Below are 16740 nucleotides of genomic sequence, written 5' to 3'. Positions count from 1 at the left end.
GCATGGTCTCACAGATTTAAACATTAAACATTTGTGTATCAATTTACTCTTTCCTTATTAACCCTTTCAGGGTTTGTGCCGTACTAGTACAGCTTGCACGCCAGGGTTGGTGCCGTACTAGTACACACAAATTCTAGCGCCTTCAAATGTAGCGAGAGAAAGCTGGTGGGCCCACATATGAAAGAATGGGTCTATGTGGTCAGTGTGCGCAGTATAAAAAAATTATGCAGCTCACAGTGCATAATGAGAAAAAAACTCCGACCATGTTTTTGGTTTAAAACAGCGACTTTGCAGTGTATTTTCGTATGTTATTTATGGTTGTACGTATTCTAGTTTTCCTGGTCTCATTTTATAGAGTGGAAGACATATTATGGACATTGAGATGATTTTTATTGGTTTCACAATGAAAAGTACCTTGAAATTCAGCTCAAAGTAGCAGAAATGTTCGATTTTTGCCAAAGTTCAAAAGTAAATAAATCATGCCATGTGTCCAATACACATCAACTGGTGAGTCTAATATTCTTTCACAAGTGCGCTGATATTATTTATACCATTTCTACACTATTGCTACATTAATGCAGTAGTCTGCATAACAGTAAATCTTCTATTTTTTGCGAGAATAAAAATTCAAAGTGGAAAGCAAAAGAAATGTAACAGAGGCCTGGGGACATGACTAATGAACAGAGGAAATGTTATTTTAGTGCCAGGAATGTCTGTCTTGTTTATTCTGGACCCTTTTTGGAAATTGGCATCTTTTGAAATTTGTGTGAAATTGGCAAAATTGCCAATTTCGGACCACTTTATTGGATAGTTGAAATCGGTAAATGGGTGGTTTCTTGTACTCATTCGATAGAAAAAATTGGAGTTCTAGTGAAATAGTTATGATTTTTGTTGACTGGTACATTGGAATTGGCCGAAAATAGGGCTCAAAGTGGGCAAAATCGCCACTGCGTAAACATCGTCGAGACCACTAACTTCACGAAAGCATGATTCCGTAAGTTTTCCATCAAATTTCATATTTTTTGTGTCATTATCATTGGGAAAAGATTCTCTATTATTTCATAAGAAAAAAATAATAATTTTTTTTTTTTTTTTTTTTTAAATTTCCGACCCTGAGAACAAGTTTAGGAGAGGTCCTGCTGACCCTGAAAGGGTTAAAAACTTTTATCGTTATTTTATTGTGTTCAACTTTCTTCTTTTTTATCCCTGTAAATTGTACATTCCCTTTCAAGAAATGTCACATAACTACTAATTTATTGCCCTGTATATAATTCTCTGTAAATTACACCAGGGGCCTCACTCAAAAGTATCTCATGAACATGGTACTATAACTGTTGAACTTTGGTATGATAATTTTAATAGTAAACTCTAGATTTAATGAACTTGAAAAATATTAAAAAAAAAAAAAATATGCTGCATCTATATATACAAGTGACAAGATCTATTGATTACAGAATTACCCATTATTGTTTCAATTATGGCAAATCATGGTCATCAAACCACCACACTCACTGCTGCCACCCACCTCTCCACCACACTCACCACTACCACCCACCTTCTCTCCACCACACTCACCACTACCACCCATCTTCTCTCCACCACACTCACCACTACCACCCACCTTCTCTCCACCACACTCACCACTACAACCCACCTCTCCACCACACTACCACCCACCTCCACCACACTCACCACTACCACCCACCTCCACCACACTCACCACTGCCACCTACTTTCTCTACACTCTTATTCTGTTAAATCAAAAGTTTACCTCTTTTTTTTTTATATCTAAATTTCATATTGTACAGGATTACCAAGTAGAAAAGGTGAACCTGGGCAAAATGGTATTGAAGGTCGCCCAGGGCAGTCAGGCCGACCAGGCCTTCATGGACAGAAAGGTCAACCAGGGGACTTTGGCATAGATGGGCCAGCTGGAGCGAAAGGTTTGCCAGGCATCAGCCGCCCTGGGTTAAAGGGGGTGCGAGGAGATCCAGGTACATAATATTGTTTTTTGTAGTTTATTACTGTACAATACTTGAGATTTAATGAATAAGTCTTGGACTTTTATTTTATTGTCTTACTTTCATTTTCTTTTTTGTAGTTATTTTAAAATAATTTATCAGTTTTCCTGTTTCTTTTAAGCAATGTTCATATTTTCTTAAAGTTGGCTCAATGTTTTGAAGAAAATTCCGTATAAGTATTTCTTAAAAACAATGTTGCTATTATTGTTATTTATTATTATTTATATTACTGTATTACCTATTATTATTTAGTTTTGGAGTGGTTAGTGTATGAAAATTTGGATATCAGATTGGAGGGAGGGAGTATGAAGGAAGTGAATACAAATGTATTCACTTCCTCCAGGGAGTAAGCATATTATTGGATATGCTATTGTTGAGGTGAAAGGTTGCAACACCCCAGAGCTGCTCCAAGTCAGTCTCACGGCTGTGAGATTGACAACTAATATGCTTTTGTAAGTGTAAACTACTGTATTTAATTCATGTTAATAATTTGAGCATCCAGCAGGCTTGTGTGAGCATATCAAATAGGAGTGAAAGGAGACAAGTGGATTTTAATGGACATGCTGTTGGATTGTGAGCAAGGTAACTCTTATGAAGGGATTAAGGAAAACTGGTAAGTGAGACTTGAGCCCTGGAGGTGGGAAGGGCACTACTTGCACTCTTGGTCAGTGTACAGAATTCTGGGCTATGGAACACTTATTACAAACTCTGCAGGCATGTATTGAAGGTGGAATGATGAGTCCTGCTAGCAGGATCTAGCTATAACCAAGTTCACATTCAAACTTCACCTACAGCTAATGTGATGTCACAGGCTGGCAGGAGCCAGTGTTCACATACAGAATATATGAGAGAAGTGGAAGTGACTTGCAGTGTCTGATAACACTATAGCTGTTGCTGACAGCTCAGTTCATGCTGTGTGCATGGCATCCCCATCATGTGGGTAGATAGCCTAATAGCATTTATAATACATATGGACTAGCAGACTAAAAAGATTAATATCAAGTAACTTCGATTCTACACAATAAGTTATCTTCAAAAGTTAGTTATCTACAAAAGAAGGGATAGATAGTAACTTGGTGCACAACAAGCTACCAACTTAAGGTCCAGGACTTGTAGAAGACATGAATAATCAGTAATAGCCATTGTACATTGTAAGGTGTCACACAGGGCAACACTTAAAACACTAAACATTCTAACAACTATTACACAAGGAATACACACACAGATCCTCATGATGGAGAGCTTATTATTTTGATGATTACTTATCTGTACAGGGTACTGAAATTTAACCTCAACTCTGCCAAGGCAAGGTTTACATGTACAGAATGGTCATCTGACTGAGGGGGGTCAAGTTTGATGGCATTGGCCAACACGTCATGACCTCAAGGGGTAACAACAGTCAGTTTGTACTGTGTCAGTCAGTAGGTTAAGAGAAAGAAGATACAGTGTCAGTAGGATGGTCTGGACTTGCAGTAGTAGTGTCAGCAGGGTGGTCAAGTACTGTCTTTTGGTCAGAAGTCTCATCACTGTCATCACAAACCAACTTCAGTTGGTCTAGATGGGACTTATACTGACCTCTATGTACTTACTTCTTTCACTTTGCACTTTTTAACTCTGTTACTGAGGCATTCAGATGCATCTTGGCTGCTCAGAGCATCAAAGGAGTTCTGCACAGACATGGAGTATTGTGTATCAGTGTTTGCTATGACTAGACATTCTCAGCCTGCAGCTTCAGAAGAGTTCTGGCCATACTGAGAACCATGTCCTCATTCTCATCATTGACCTCAACCATGGCAGCCACAACAGGACGTGCAAGCCTTGTTCTCAGCGCGAGCATAGTAATCCATTGTATGAAGATTAAATTTATTGTGAAAGAGTAAAATAATGTTTTACTCTTAAGACTGTCTTTGGTGCAGTGCTTTTTGTTTGGGGTGCTGCAGCAGCTAGAACTGATATGGGCCTTTTTGCCATATCTATAGCACATCTTGACACAGCTTTTACTTTGCATGTTGTAGGCTGAGCAGTTATTAGATACAGTAGCCCTTGACTCTGGATGAGATGAATTGTTGTTTCCTTGTGTTGTCTGGTGCAGGAGGAGCAAACCCTTGGGATGCAGGTCCTTTAGCAGGAAAGAACAAACTTGAGCCAGAAAACTGTTGCACTCTAAAGAGAACCATCAAAAGCTCCATGTCAGCAGCAAGTTGATTGGCTGTGAACATGGGCACAGCTGAAAGTGGTACCATTTTTTTGGATGGCACCAAGGACAGCTATTTTGCTATCACCTGCAGCATATTGTATACCAGCCTCAGGAGTAAGGTTAGATTTGAGTGCATCCTACAATTTGTCGAATCAATATGCAAAGAAGTCACACTGTAGGATTGCAGTGTTTACTCCAAGCATTAAAAAATCCATTAGACCTGCAAACTTTACCTAACCCAACCATTAACATCACAGCAATAACATATTGATTCTTCTAATTTAAAGTAAGTTTCTAGGCTTTTCTATCATTTTCTCAACAGATTCTTGTGTTTGGGTACAATAAATTTCACAGGCACAATCTTAAACCAAGTAGTTCTGACTTTTCCTTGGATAAATTAAGATCATGCGCAAGATTGTTAAGGTCACTTTGAGTCACTAGATGTGGTTCCTGGGTCTTGGCTTCAGCTGGTTCAGACTCAGAATTTGAGTTAGTGGCTTCTTCGTCTTCCAAGGGAAATATAAGTTTATAGCATGACATTACAGTACAGTGGACCCCCGGTTAACGAACTTTTTTCATTCCAGTAGTATGTTCAGGTGCCAGTACTGACCGAATTTTTTCCCATAAGGAATATTGTGAAGTAGATTAGTCCATTTCAGACCCCCAAACATACACGTACAAACGCACTTACATAATTGGTCGCATTTGGAGGTGATCGTTAAGCGGGGGTCAACTGTACTTCAACAAGGAGATTCTCTTAGTGTTTCACTTTTCTGATTACAGAAGGAAGATCCAGATATGTTATTGTGGATTTGCTTTTTGATAAATTCTGACACACTTGTGATACAGAAATCACAATTCATCGGGACTGCAAATGCTTGCATGACTTCTTTCTAGCAAATCTCTCGAGTAAGAAATTGTAGAAAGTCACACAACACCAATGAGGTGCCTACAGCTTGTCTTGATCTCTGACCTTGACCCCAAAAGTAGTGAAAACAGACTGTTTTCACAAGTGGCATGATGTTTCATCTTTGCTTTGTTGGAATAAAGCTGCCACATTTATAACAAAAATCATTACTCATTACTATTGTTTATGGAACTACTAGCCATTGTAGACTTATGACTTGATGCTTGAAAATACCACTTTGAGAAAGAGAGCGCATACAATCCATTGGTGATAAAACAATCTCATAAATCCACAAAAATCGAATAAAATGATAATTCATCTTCCAGGATATTGCAAGAAATCCAAAATATTTCTATTCCTATGCAAAATCCAAGCTAAGAATTACCTGCAGAATTGGACCATTATTGAGAGGAGATTCATATACTGACGATGAACAAGAAATGAGTGAAATCCTAAAAGAACAGTGTGAGTTGGTGTTCAGCAACCCACTAAATGACAGCAAGGTAGAAAATGCAGAAACATTTTTCACTCCAGCAGAAGGCCAACTAACTGACATTTGTACAAATCCCATAGATGTCAAAAAAGAAATGGATAACATATCCACTCACTCAGCACCTGGACCACATTCATGGAATGCCCTATTTATAAAGAAGTGCAAAGTACCACTAGCATGAGCCCTCAGTATTCTTTGGAGAGAAAGCTTAGATCTGGGTGAAATACCAGAGGCATTAAAGAGTGTAGACATAGCTCCTTTGCATAAGGGAGGTAGTAGATCACTAGCTAAAAATTACAGACCAGTAGCCCAAACTTCACATTATAAAAATCTTCGAAAGAGTGATGAGATGAGAGATTATAAATTTCATGGACCAGCACAACCCAAACCAGCATGGTTTTAGAGCAGGACGATCATGCCTGTCACAGCTGCTGAACCATTATGACAGAATTATGGAGGCCAATTACCTAAATCTTAAAACTACAAGACTAGATGACCAAGTTCATATATTAATAAATTACCTCATAGAAGTATACATACCTACCAAAAGCAGTACTGCCCTTCACCAAATTGTAGCATTCTCATACTGTAAGCTACTGGAAACTACTCTTGAATCATGTTTCATAAAAAGCATTTTTGAATACTATATGAATATATATATATATATCCATGTTTGTATAAATTAAATTCAATTATAATTAATAGAACTACTGCACAACTATGATAAATTTCTTTAGTGTTAAGTAGTCAGTAAGCCATTAAATTAAGTCGGCCCATAATGCCTAGGCATAATAGAGGCTCTCTTTGCACTGCAACCCATTATTGTAAATACAAAATCTCAATGTACTACACTAGCAAAGAAATAAATAAAATTGAAATTCAGGCATTGGAAGACAACCAAAACAAAGATGTGATTTACACAGATTTTGCAAAGGCATTTGACAAATGTGATTATGGAGTGATATCACACAAAATGAGGGCCATGGGCATTACAAGGAAGATAGGCAGATGGATTTTCGGGTTCCTAACACACAGAACACAAAAAGTAGTAGTAAACAGAGCAATATCTAGCATCAGCATGGTAAAAAGCTCAGTTCCCAAGGTATTGTCCTCCCACCTCTGCTGTTTCTCATCCTCATAGCAGACGTAGATAAAAACACCCATCACACTTTTGTATCATCATTTGCAGATGACACTAAAATAAACTTGAAAGTCACTACAGTAGAGGACACTGAAAAATTACAGGAAGACATAAGCAGGGTTTTTCAGTGGGCAGTGGAGAACAACACGATGTTCAATGGTGATAAGTTCCAGCTGCTGAGTTGTGGAAAGAATAAAAAACTCAAAAGGAATGCTGTATGCAAAACTCAAGAGAGTTACCAAATAGAACGAAAGGAACACGTAAAAGGCTTGGAAATAATTATGTCAGCTAACCTTTCTTTTAAAGATCATGACAGCCAAGAGGATGATGGGGTGGGTATTGAGAACTTTCAAAACAAGGGAAATAAGGCCAATGGTGACACTCTTCGAATCACTAGTGCTCTCTCATTTAGAATATTGCTCAGTACTGACGGCTGGTAAAGCACCTAAACTACTAGGAACACCTTCAAGTCTTGAACATGTACTCACTGGAGTGGAGGAGAGAGAGATACAGTGAACCCCTGGATTAAGTTGTCATCAGAATAAGTAATGTTTTTTTTTTGTCAAAATATTGCATCGGTGATTGTCACTGAACTTGGAATAAGTCATTTGTCTGGAATGTGTCCGTGTGGCCTGAATGGCCCGAACACTCCGTGTACAGCCAGTGTGTCATTGTTTACCAGCCAGTGAGGACGATCCCATACGTTCATACGATACATTTTGTATTATTCCATTCTTTTTAGTGCTTGTAACTGCTAAATAAGCCACCATGGACCCAAAGAAAGCTTCTAGTGGCAGCCGTTTGGTAAAGAGGGTGAGAAACACTATAGAATTCAAGAAAGAGATCGTTGCAAAATATGAAAGTGGAGTGTGTGTCACCGAGCTGGCCAGGTTGTATGACAAACCCCGTACAACCATCGCTTCTATCCTGGCCAAGAAAAAGGAAATCAAGGAAGCTGCTGTTGCGAAAGGTGCAAATATGCTTACAAAATAGAGATCACAAATACTGGAAGATGTGGAGACTTGTTGGTGTTGATCAACGAGAAACAATTATCAGGAGATAGTGTTATGCAGTCATTAATATGTAAAAAGGCAAGGCAGTTGCTTGATCATCTCATAGAGAAAATGCCTGGATCTACTGCTGATATTGGTGAATTTAAGGCCAGCAAAGGCTGGTTTGAGAGATTTAAGAATCAAAGTGGCATACACAGTGTGATAAGGCATGGTGAGGCTGCCAGTTCTGACAAAAAAAAGCGGCTGAAAAATATGTTCAGGACTTCAAGGGGTACATAGAGGCTGAAAAATTCAAACCCCTACAAGTGTTCAGTTGTGACAAAACAGGCCTCTTTTGGAAGAAAATGCCAAAGAGGACCTACATTACTCAGGAGGAAAAGGCACTCCCAGGACACAAGCCTATGAAAGACAGGCTAACTCTCATGTTTTGTAGTAATGCTAGTGGGGATTTCAAAGTGAAGATTTAAGTGGTGTATCACTCTGAAAATCTCAGAGTGTTCAAGAAAAACAGTGTTGTCAAGAGTAAATTGTGTGTGATGTGGAAGGCAAACAGTAAGGCATGGGTCACACGGGACATTTTCCTTGATTGGTTCCATGACGTGTTTGGTGCCAGTGTGAAAAATTACCACCTGGAAAATAAATTGGAACTTGAGTACCTCCTGGTAATGGACATCCTCCAGACTTGGAAGAGCAAATGGTACAGGAGTTTCGTTTCATCAAAGTAAAGTTCTTACCCCCTAATACCACTCCTCTCCTCCAGCCCATGGACCTGCAGGTCATTTCAAATTTCAAAAAACTCTACACTTAAGCAGTGTTTCAAAAGTACTTTGAAGTGACCTCAGACACTTGAATTGACCCTAAGAGAGTTCTGGAAAGATCACTTCAGTATCCTCACTTGCATAAACCTTATAGGTAAGACTTGGGAGAGAGTGACTTGCAGGACTTTGAACTCTGCTTGGAGAAAATTGTAGCTAGAATGTGTACAAGAGAGTGATTTTGAAGGGTTTGGGACTGACCCTGAGGAGCCTATGTCAGTTGTGGAATCTATTGTGGCATTGGGGAATTCCATGGGGTTGGATGTGAGTTTGGAGGATGTGGAAGAGTTGGAGGACCACGATGAAGAGCTAACCACTACAGAGCTGCAAGACCTTCATCTGCAACAGCAACAAACCACAGCTCAGGAAATTGCTTCAGAGCAGGAGAAAGATGGAGGAAGGTGCCTTCTTCAAAGATTGAGGACATTTGTTCAATGTGGACAAAGGTGCAAACATTTATGGATGAACGTCACCCTGACAAAGCTGTTGCAGGCTGTGTTGGCAACATGTACAATGACAATGTTGTGTCCCATTTTAGGGAAGTTTTAAAGAAATGTCAGAAACAGACCTCTCTGGAACACTTTTTTAAGCAACAGGGCTCCAGAGACTATCAAGCTGGTCCTAGTGGCATTAAAAAACAAAGAAGGGAAGTAACCTCGGAGAAGGATTTGGTACCTGAAGTTCTTATGGAGGGGGATTTCCCTTCCAAACAGGGGTACACCTTCATTCTCTCCCCTCCTCTCATCTCATCACTCCTCAATAAGTCTTCAGTAAAGGTAAGTGTCATTTTAGTAATGTTTTATTCTGCATGTCTCATTGTTTTCTGTGTAGGGAAATGTATATTTCATGTAAAAAAAAAAAAAAATTTTAATACTTTTGGGTGTCGGGAACAGATTATTTGGATTTCCATTATTTCTTATGTGGAAAATTAATTCGGAATTAGTCAGATTCGGGTTTAGTCACTCTCTCTGGAATGGATTAATTACATAATATGGGGGTCCACTGTACATGATAATATATACCTGCCATAACAACATACTGGAGTGAGAGATAGTATAGGCGGAAATGCAAAATACACCCAGTGAGGAGCAGGGGTGTGGTGGGGACAATAAGGGAACACTGTATCAACATTTGGGGTCCTAGACCATTCAACATCCTACCAGAAGATATCAGAAACACGGAGGAAACTAGACAAGTATCTTCACCAGTTGCTAGATCAACCAGGCTGCGATGGATATGTGGGGCAGTGGGCCTCCAGCAGCAACAGCCTGGTTGACCAGGCGAGCACCAGACGAGCCTGGTCCAAGGCCGGGCTCTGAGAGTAGAGAAACTCGAAACTCTTCAAAGGTATAAAATAACTAAGCACTCAGTAATATATTTGAAAAATAATTAGGGTGAGGATAGAGTTCTGTTTTACAGAAACTGTACGTTTTGGATCAAAACTTAACTCGAATTTAAATTTACCATCCCAAAATTAGTTAGAAACATTTTTTTAAGTGTTTGTTGACCAGTGTTATAATTGAAGGGATCTATTACTAATGTAAATTTAAAATTTAAGTTACTACCACAAAAATATGATAATGCCATTGGTGGAGTCCCACTTACATATACAGCTAGAATTTGTGACTCCTGAGGTGATAAACAATTTGTATGTAAACATTATCTCCAGTAATCTTATATTTTAGTGCTGATGATGCAGTTATAAAAACATTGCATATGTTGACTGCTCTTCATGAAACAGCTAATTTAGTTCTATCTGTTTAAATTTGTGATTCTCTTGATCATAAACAGTTTGTATAGTAGTATAGGATATGAAAACAGTGTGTGTTGACTGCTGATACAGGAAAAACCTGATGTAGGCCCATTGTGAGTGTTGAAAATATACCCCATCTTATACCTAGGGTTATGCAAAAATTTTATTATATGAATGAAAGTATATCTGCTCCCCCTCACTTTTCCCCTTTCCTGTCTTGTGGGCCAGATCAGTTCATGGCTAGTAATACAGTGGACCCCCGCATAACGATGGCATCACATAGCAATTTTTCCGCATACCGATTACTTTTATCGCAAAATTTTTGCCGCGCATACCGATTAAAAACCCGCTTACCGATTTTCGTCCGAGACGCGTCCAATGTGCCCTCAGCCAGCCTCACATGTGCCGGCCGTCCCATTGTTTACCAGCCAGCCTCCGCGGTAACATCCAAGCATACACTCGGAATATTTCGTATTATTACAGTGTTTTCGGTGCTGTTTCTGGAAAATAAGTGACCATGGGCCCCAAGAAAGCTTCTAGTGCCAACCCTGTGGTAAAAAGGGTGAGAATTAGTATGGAAATTAAGAAAGATTTTGAAGGGTTTGGGGCTAACCCTGAGAAGCCTATGCCAGTTGTGGAATCCATTGTGCCTACTTCAAAGATTAAGGAAATGTGTGCACAGTGGGTTGAACTGCAAACCTTTATAGATGAAAATCACCCTGACACAGCTGTTGCAAGCCGTGCTGGTGACTATTTCAATGACAATGTTGTGGCCCATTTTAGACAAATCGTAAAGGAACGGGAGGTACAGAGCTCTATGGACAGATTTGTTGTGCGACAGAGGTCCAGTGACTCTCAAGCTGGTCCTAGTGGCATTAAAAGAAGAAGGGAAGTAACCCCGGAAAAGGACTTGCTACCTCAAGTCGTAATGGAAGGGGATTCCCCTTCTAAACAGTAAGAAGAAATGCTCTCCCCTCCTCCCATCCCATCAATCATCACCAGATCTTCAATAAAAGTAAGTGTCATTTAATTGTGCATGCCTTTTTCAGTTTGTGTGTATTAAAATTAACATTTCATGTGGTAAAAAAAAATTTTTTTCATACTTTTGGGCGTCTTGCACGGATTAATTTGATTTCCATTATTTCTTATGGGGAAAATTCATTCGCATAACGATTATTTCGCATAACGATGAGCCCTCTTGCACGGATTAAAATCGTTAACCGGGGGTCCACTGTATATGGTATTCATATCTTCAAGCCTAGATACTGAAGTACCTTTAGATACTGATATAAACTGATGAAGTTTCACTCAGAGTTGATTCCCATGTTACCAGGCTATGTACAATCAGGCTATCCTTGCTGAATCATTGTCTAGTTTGGTAGCAAGATTTATGCTTCATGTGCTACTCAGTAATCCATCTAGTTTTGATGCACTATACATAAAAATTAATCACTATTTTTTTGTTCTTTTTTAAATTCCTCTGGGCATAGCTTAGACTTTAATAAGGGAAAGTATATGAATTTGTTTATTTTACTTAAATCAGGTGTAAGAAAGAAAATGTATTTTTAAATATGTGATATTATTGCGATATTATAATACCATTATTAGTGAATTTTCAGTATCTTCCACTCTTGTGGAGTAATGGACATCTTTCAGGAAAGAAGGAAGTGTAATAAAAGATTTTGAAGTTGTACCTGACTTTCCTACCACAGTATCTTACACTGTCTCGCAAAAATAACTGATTTCTTTAGGGTTTCCTGGTCCTCGTGGTAGAAGTGGGACTCCAGGGTTGCCAGGTCTTGAAGGTCCACCAGGAGACAGAAGCTTAGTGAGAGGTGCACCAGGAACACCCGGTGCCCCTGGCTTACGGGGGTGAGTCACAGTACCTGTAGTATGTTTCACTTCTTTAATAACATTTGCTGAGATCGCTACCATTATTTACTCAAAAGACCAAATTAAATATCTTTCTTTCACTTTCAGTGTTTCTTTTCTCACTCATATTTGTGACATAACTATATCTCTCCACTTATTGCTGGTTATCTCTACTCATACTGTTTTGGTCATTTTCTTAATCATCTTGTGTAACATGATTGAGTTGACAGTGAGCAGCATTTCAAGGCCTCATAAATTTAATTTATGGAAGCCTGAATATGCAGTGAAAAACTTTTTAGTGTTTTTAATGACATACAAATCAGGACAGTTATTTTATTAAGAAAAAATATGAAGCATAATTTTTGCTTGAGTAATGGTATTTAACCCTTTGAGGGTCCAAGGCATAGTTCTATGCCTTATCCACAGGATCCAAGAATTTAAAAAAAAATTTTTTTATTTTTTCTTATGAAATAGTAGAGAATCTTTTTCTGAAGGCAATAAAACAAAAAATACAAAATTTGATGGAAAATTGATGAAATTACACTATCACGAATTTTACTGCATCAGCGATATTTACGCATCGGCGGTTTTGCCTACTGTGACTCTTATTTTACGCCAATTACATTAGTCTGGTCGACCAAATTCTTAGCTATTTCGCTAGTATCACTTCTATATTATCGATTGAGCACAAGAAACTGGCCAATCAACTATTTCAACTACCTAATAAAGTGATCAGAAATTGATAATTTGGCTAATTTCACACAAAGTTCAAAATATTCTGGTTTCAGAATAAAGTCCAGAATAAACAATGCAGGCATTCCTGGCACTAAAATAACATTTCCTCTGTTTATTAGTTACGTTTCCAGGCTTTACAGATGAATTCCAATTTGATTTTTTATTCACACCAAAAAATTGAAGATTTACTGTTATGCAATATTGTAATAATTTTATAAATAATATCAGCACATTCGTGAACGTATATTTGACCCACCAGTTGATGTGTATTGGATGTGTGATGTCATTTGTTTACTCTTGAGCATCGGCAAAAATCGAACACTTCCGCTACTTTGAGCTCAATTTCAAGCTATTTTCAGTACTAAAACCAATCAAAATCATTTCCATTTCTGTAATACATCTTTGATTCTATCAAATGAGACCAATAAATTGTGAATACAACCGTAAAAACTATACGAAAATACACAACAAATTCCGTTTTTATCCACAAACACAGTTGCAGTTTTTTCTCGTTATGCACTGCGTCCTGCAGGATTTGTTTTATACGGTGTACTCCTACCACATAGATGCATTCTCTCATATCTGGGCCCAAATTTACCGCTCACAGCTTATCTGATTGAGCTGAGCTCATGGCGTAGAACTATGGCTTGGACCCAAACTTCAAAGCTGTAGAACTACAGGACAGACTCTCAAAGGGTTAATTATCCTTCCCAAGCACTTGCGGCTAAAGTAATCCAACATAAAATTATCATCCTGGAACACTTGCATCTTGATCACCTCACCACTTTTCTAGACTCGTTTCTCTCTCACAAGTGGGACTTCTATATCCAAGTCAATTTGGACCATCACTTGGAAATCAAAATATGGATCTCCAGCCCGATCTTCTCCCTTATTATAACAGGGTGTACAGTTATTTGTGCCAATGAGTGGTCAGCAATAAGGTCACCATTTACTCATCTAATTACTTAACCACAAATATTAATACAGTAGACCGTCATTTAACACGGTAGTTACGTTCCTAAAAACACCGTGTTAGGTAAAACCATGTTAAATGAACTGAAGAACTTATGGGAAAAATAGGATTACGTTCCTCAGAGCCGCAAAAAAGCCAAACAACTCTTTTTAGGCCTCCACATCTTACAAAAATAAAAGTGAATATGTAATTGTAGTTCATTGTTGCGATGTATTATGTTGTTTTTACTGCTTAACCCGTAAACGGTCCAAGCAGATCTACGTTCACATGTGTAGTGCTACAAAAGTAGATCTAAGTTTTTTTTACGTATTTTCAAATATAACAAAAAAAAATAAGTAGATCAGCTTTTTACACATTTTCAAATGTAGAAAAACAAAAAGATCTACTTTTTACATACTTTCAAATGTTGAAAAAACGTATATATACGTTTGGACCGTTTACGGGTTAAGACTACAAATGTAACAGAAATAACAATATTTCTAACCTTAAATTGTGGGTGCTGGTGTTTGTGGATGATTGTGAAGAGTGGAGAGTTATGCTGTGGCCCTACTGGGCTGAGGTGGATGGTAGAGGTTCTGGTAATGAAGTTGATGGTTGTACTGGAGTGTCTAACTTTAAGTCATTCAGTAAGTCAGTCAAGTCATTCAGTAAGTCAGTCATGTCATTCAGTAAGTCAGTCAACATTGACAAAACCTACTTCATTCAGTTAGGAAACAGAGCTACAGATGTCCCTCTTAACATAATTGTAAACGGATCACCTATCACAAAGCTCACAAAGGGAAAATTCTTAGGAATCCACCTTGCTAATAGTCTCAAATTTCAAACACATGTACAACAAATTTCCAAGACTGCAGGCATACTATCAAAGATACGGTACTGTGTTTCACAGTCAGCCCTCCTGGCCCTATATCACTTGCTTATTTACCCCTATCTCACCTATGGAATTTGTGCATGGGGCTCAACAACAGTAAACCATCTCAGACCATTAATTACCCAACAAAAGGCTGCAGTCAGAATGATAACAAATTCCTCCTACAGGCAGCACACACCACCAATATTCAAAACTCAACCTACTCACCGTACAAAACATCCATACTTATTATTGTACCTACTACATACGTAGAACACTTAACTCGGATATAAGCCCTCCCCTCAAACGTCTCCTTACCAACCTCAACAGAACACATGACCATAACACAAGGCACAGATCACTCTTTGATGTTCCTCGTGTCCATCTCACACTATGCAAAAACTTGATGCACATAAAAGGCCCAAAAATCTGGAATTCATTGTCTGTGAATATACAAGAAACACTGTCTGTTTATAAATTCAAGTCTCTTCTTAAAAATCACTTACTCACCCTATCAAACTTTGTTTTTTTTAATTACATTACCTAACAGAATGCACAGCAACTCAGTAAATGACCATATGACATGTCTTTGAAATACTCATTTGTGCTTAATTTTTATTTGTTTACTATAATTTTTACCACTGAATATATCATTGCTTAGTTAATCTTAAGTTAATTTTAAGCCTGCCCATAATGCTCTGCATTCAAGGGGCTTTTAGCATGTTACACTTAACCACTGTATTTCTTTGTACATCTATGTATCATGTCCAAATTAATAATAAATAAATAAAGTCAGTCAAGTCATTCAGTAAGTCAGTCAAGTTGTTAGTAAGTCAATCAAGTCATTTAGTAAGTCAGTCAAGTCATTCAGTAAGTCAGTCATTCAGTCATACAAACTTATGTTTACCTCTTTTTATGTGTACAAAGTAACACTTCATTATGGCCACAGGTTATGTCTTGTCTAATAACTTTGTTTCCTTCGTTAATTCTAAGACTTAATTAAATGCCTTCTGGGCGTCATGATTGCTTGACAGATACAAGATATAGCAATTAAAAGATCAAAACACAATTCACAATCACAAGCTTGTAGCAGAGAAGTTGGACTGGATACGTATGAAGTACGAATGCTTTGATGGTGGGGTGGTGTCAGGGGGTGGCTGGAGACGGCGGGAGGTCTCCCCAGCTGAACCACAACAAAGCGGCCGCTTGAGGAAAAGGGAAGTTTTTTTTTTCCTTCCCGCAAACTGAACCGTGTTAAATTCATCATACGATGTGTTACATAAAATTGTGCCGCAATTCTTCAATCGTGCTATACCCAAATCGTGCCAAATAAAGTTGTGCTAAATGACGATCTACTGTATTCATATATCAGCTTGATAAGTGGCAAATTCATTTCATTCTTTGGGCCACCCTACTGTGATGGGATACATTCATGTTTTAAACTTTAGTTTTATTATGCTTGCAAATTAAAGCATTTTGGTTTTTAAGTACAGTTGCTTTATTAGGCACAGTGTTTACTATCTAAAGCAGATTAAATGCACATATATATCTTTTCGCTTCAATAGCCCAAAGGGTCAGGCAGGAGATATTGGACGTCAAGGATACTCCCAGCCACCTGGTTTGTCAGGTGTTGTGGGGGACAGAGGCTTCCAAGGCTTCCCAGGACTGCTTGGCATAGTTGGAGAGCCAGGAGACATTGGAAGTTCTGGTTTACCTGGGCCACCAGGAATTGTTGGATTAAAGGTAATGATTTAAATGAGAATAATCATTGATCTCCAGTATCCTTTTTGTCTAGCTAAAAATAAAAAGTGAAGTGCAATACTGTACTACAAATGTATGTATGTTTGTGTGTGTATATGTATATATGTACATATATATATGTATTTTTTTTTTTTTAACAAGTCGGCTGTCTCCCACCAAGACAGGGTGACTCAAAAAGAAAGAAAATCCTCAAAAAGAAAATACTTTCA

General features: G+C 38.2%; 1 protein-coding gene across 1 annotated transcript in view; it reads left to right on the top strand.

The window, feature by feature from the left end:
- The window catches only part of LOC128703688 (collagen alpha-2(IV) chain), a 208302-nt gene that overhangs the window by 164552 nt on the left and 27010 nt on the right, over positions 1-16740 (top strand). Inside the window, exons 23-25 of the mRNA XM_070101287.1 lie at positions 1809-1994; positions 12092-12212; positions 16336-16513. Coding sequence (XP_069957388.1) covers positions 1809-1994; positions 12092-12212; positions 16336-16513 — 485 coding nt within the window. The remainder of the gene's footprint in view (positions 1-1808; positions 1995-12091; positions 12213-16335; positions 16514-16740) is intronic.

The sequence above is a fragment of the Cherax quadricarinatus genome, chromosome 76 (assembly GCF_038502225.1).
Source record: "Cherax quadricarinatus isolate ZL_2023a chromosome 76, ASM3850222v1, whole genome shotgun sequence".
NCBI classification, from domain to species: domain Eukaryota; kingdom Metazoa; phylum Arthropoda; class Malacostraca; order Decapoda; family Parastacidae; genus Cherax; species Cherax quadricarinatus.
Note: the sequence above shows the minus strand (reverse complement) of the source record. Positions and strands in the feature narration are given on the sequence as shown.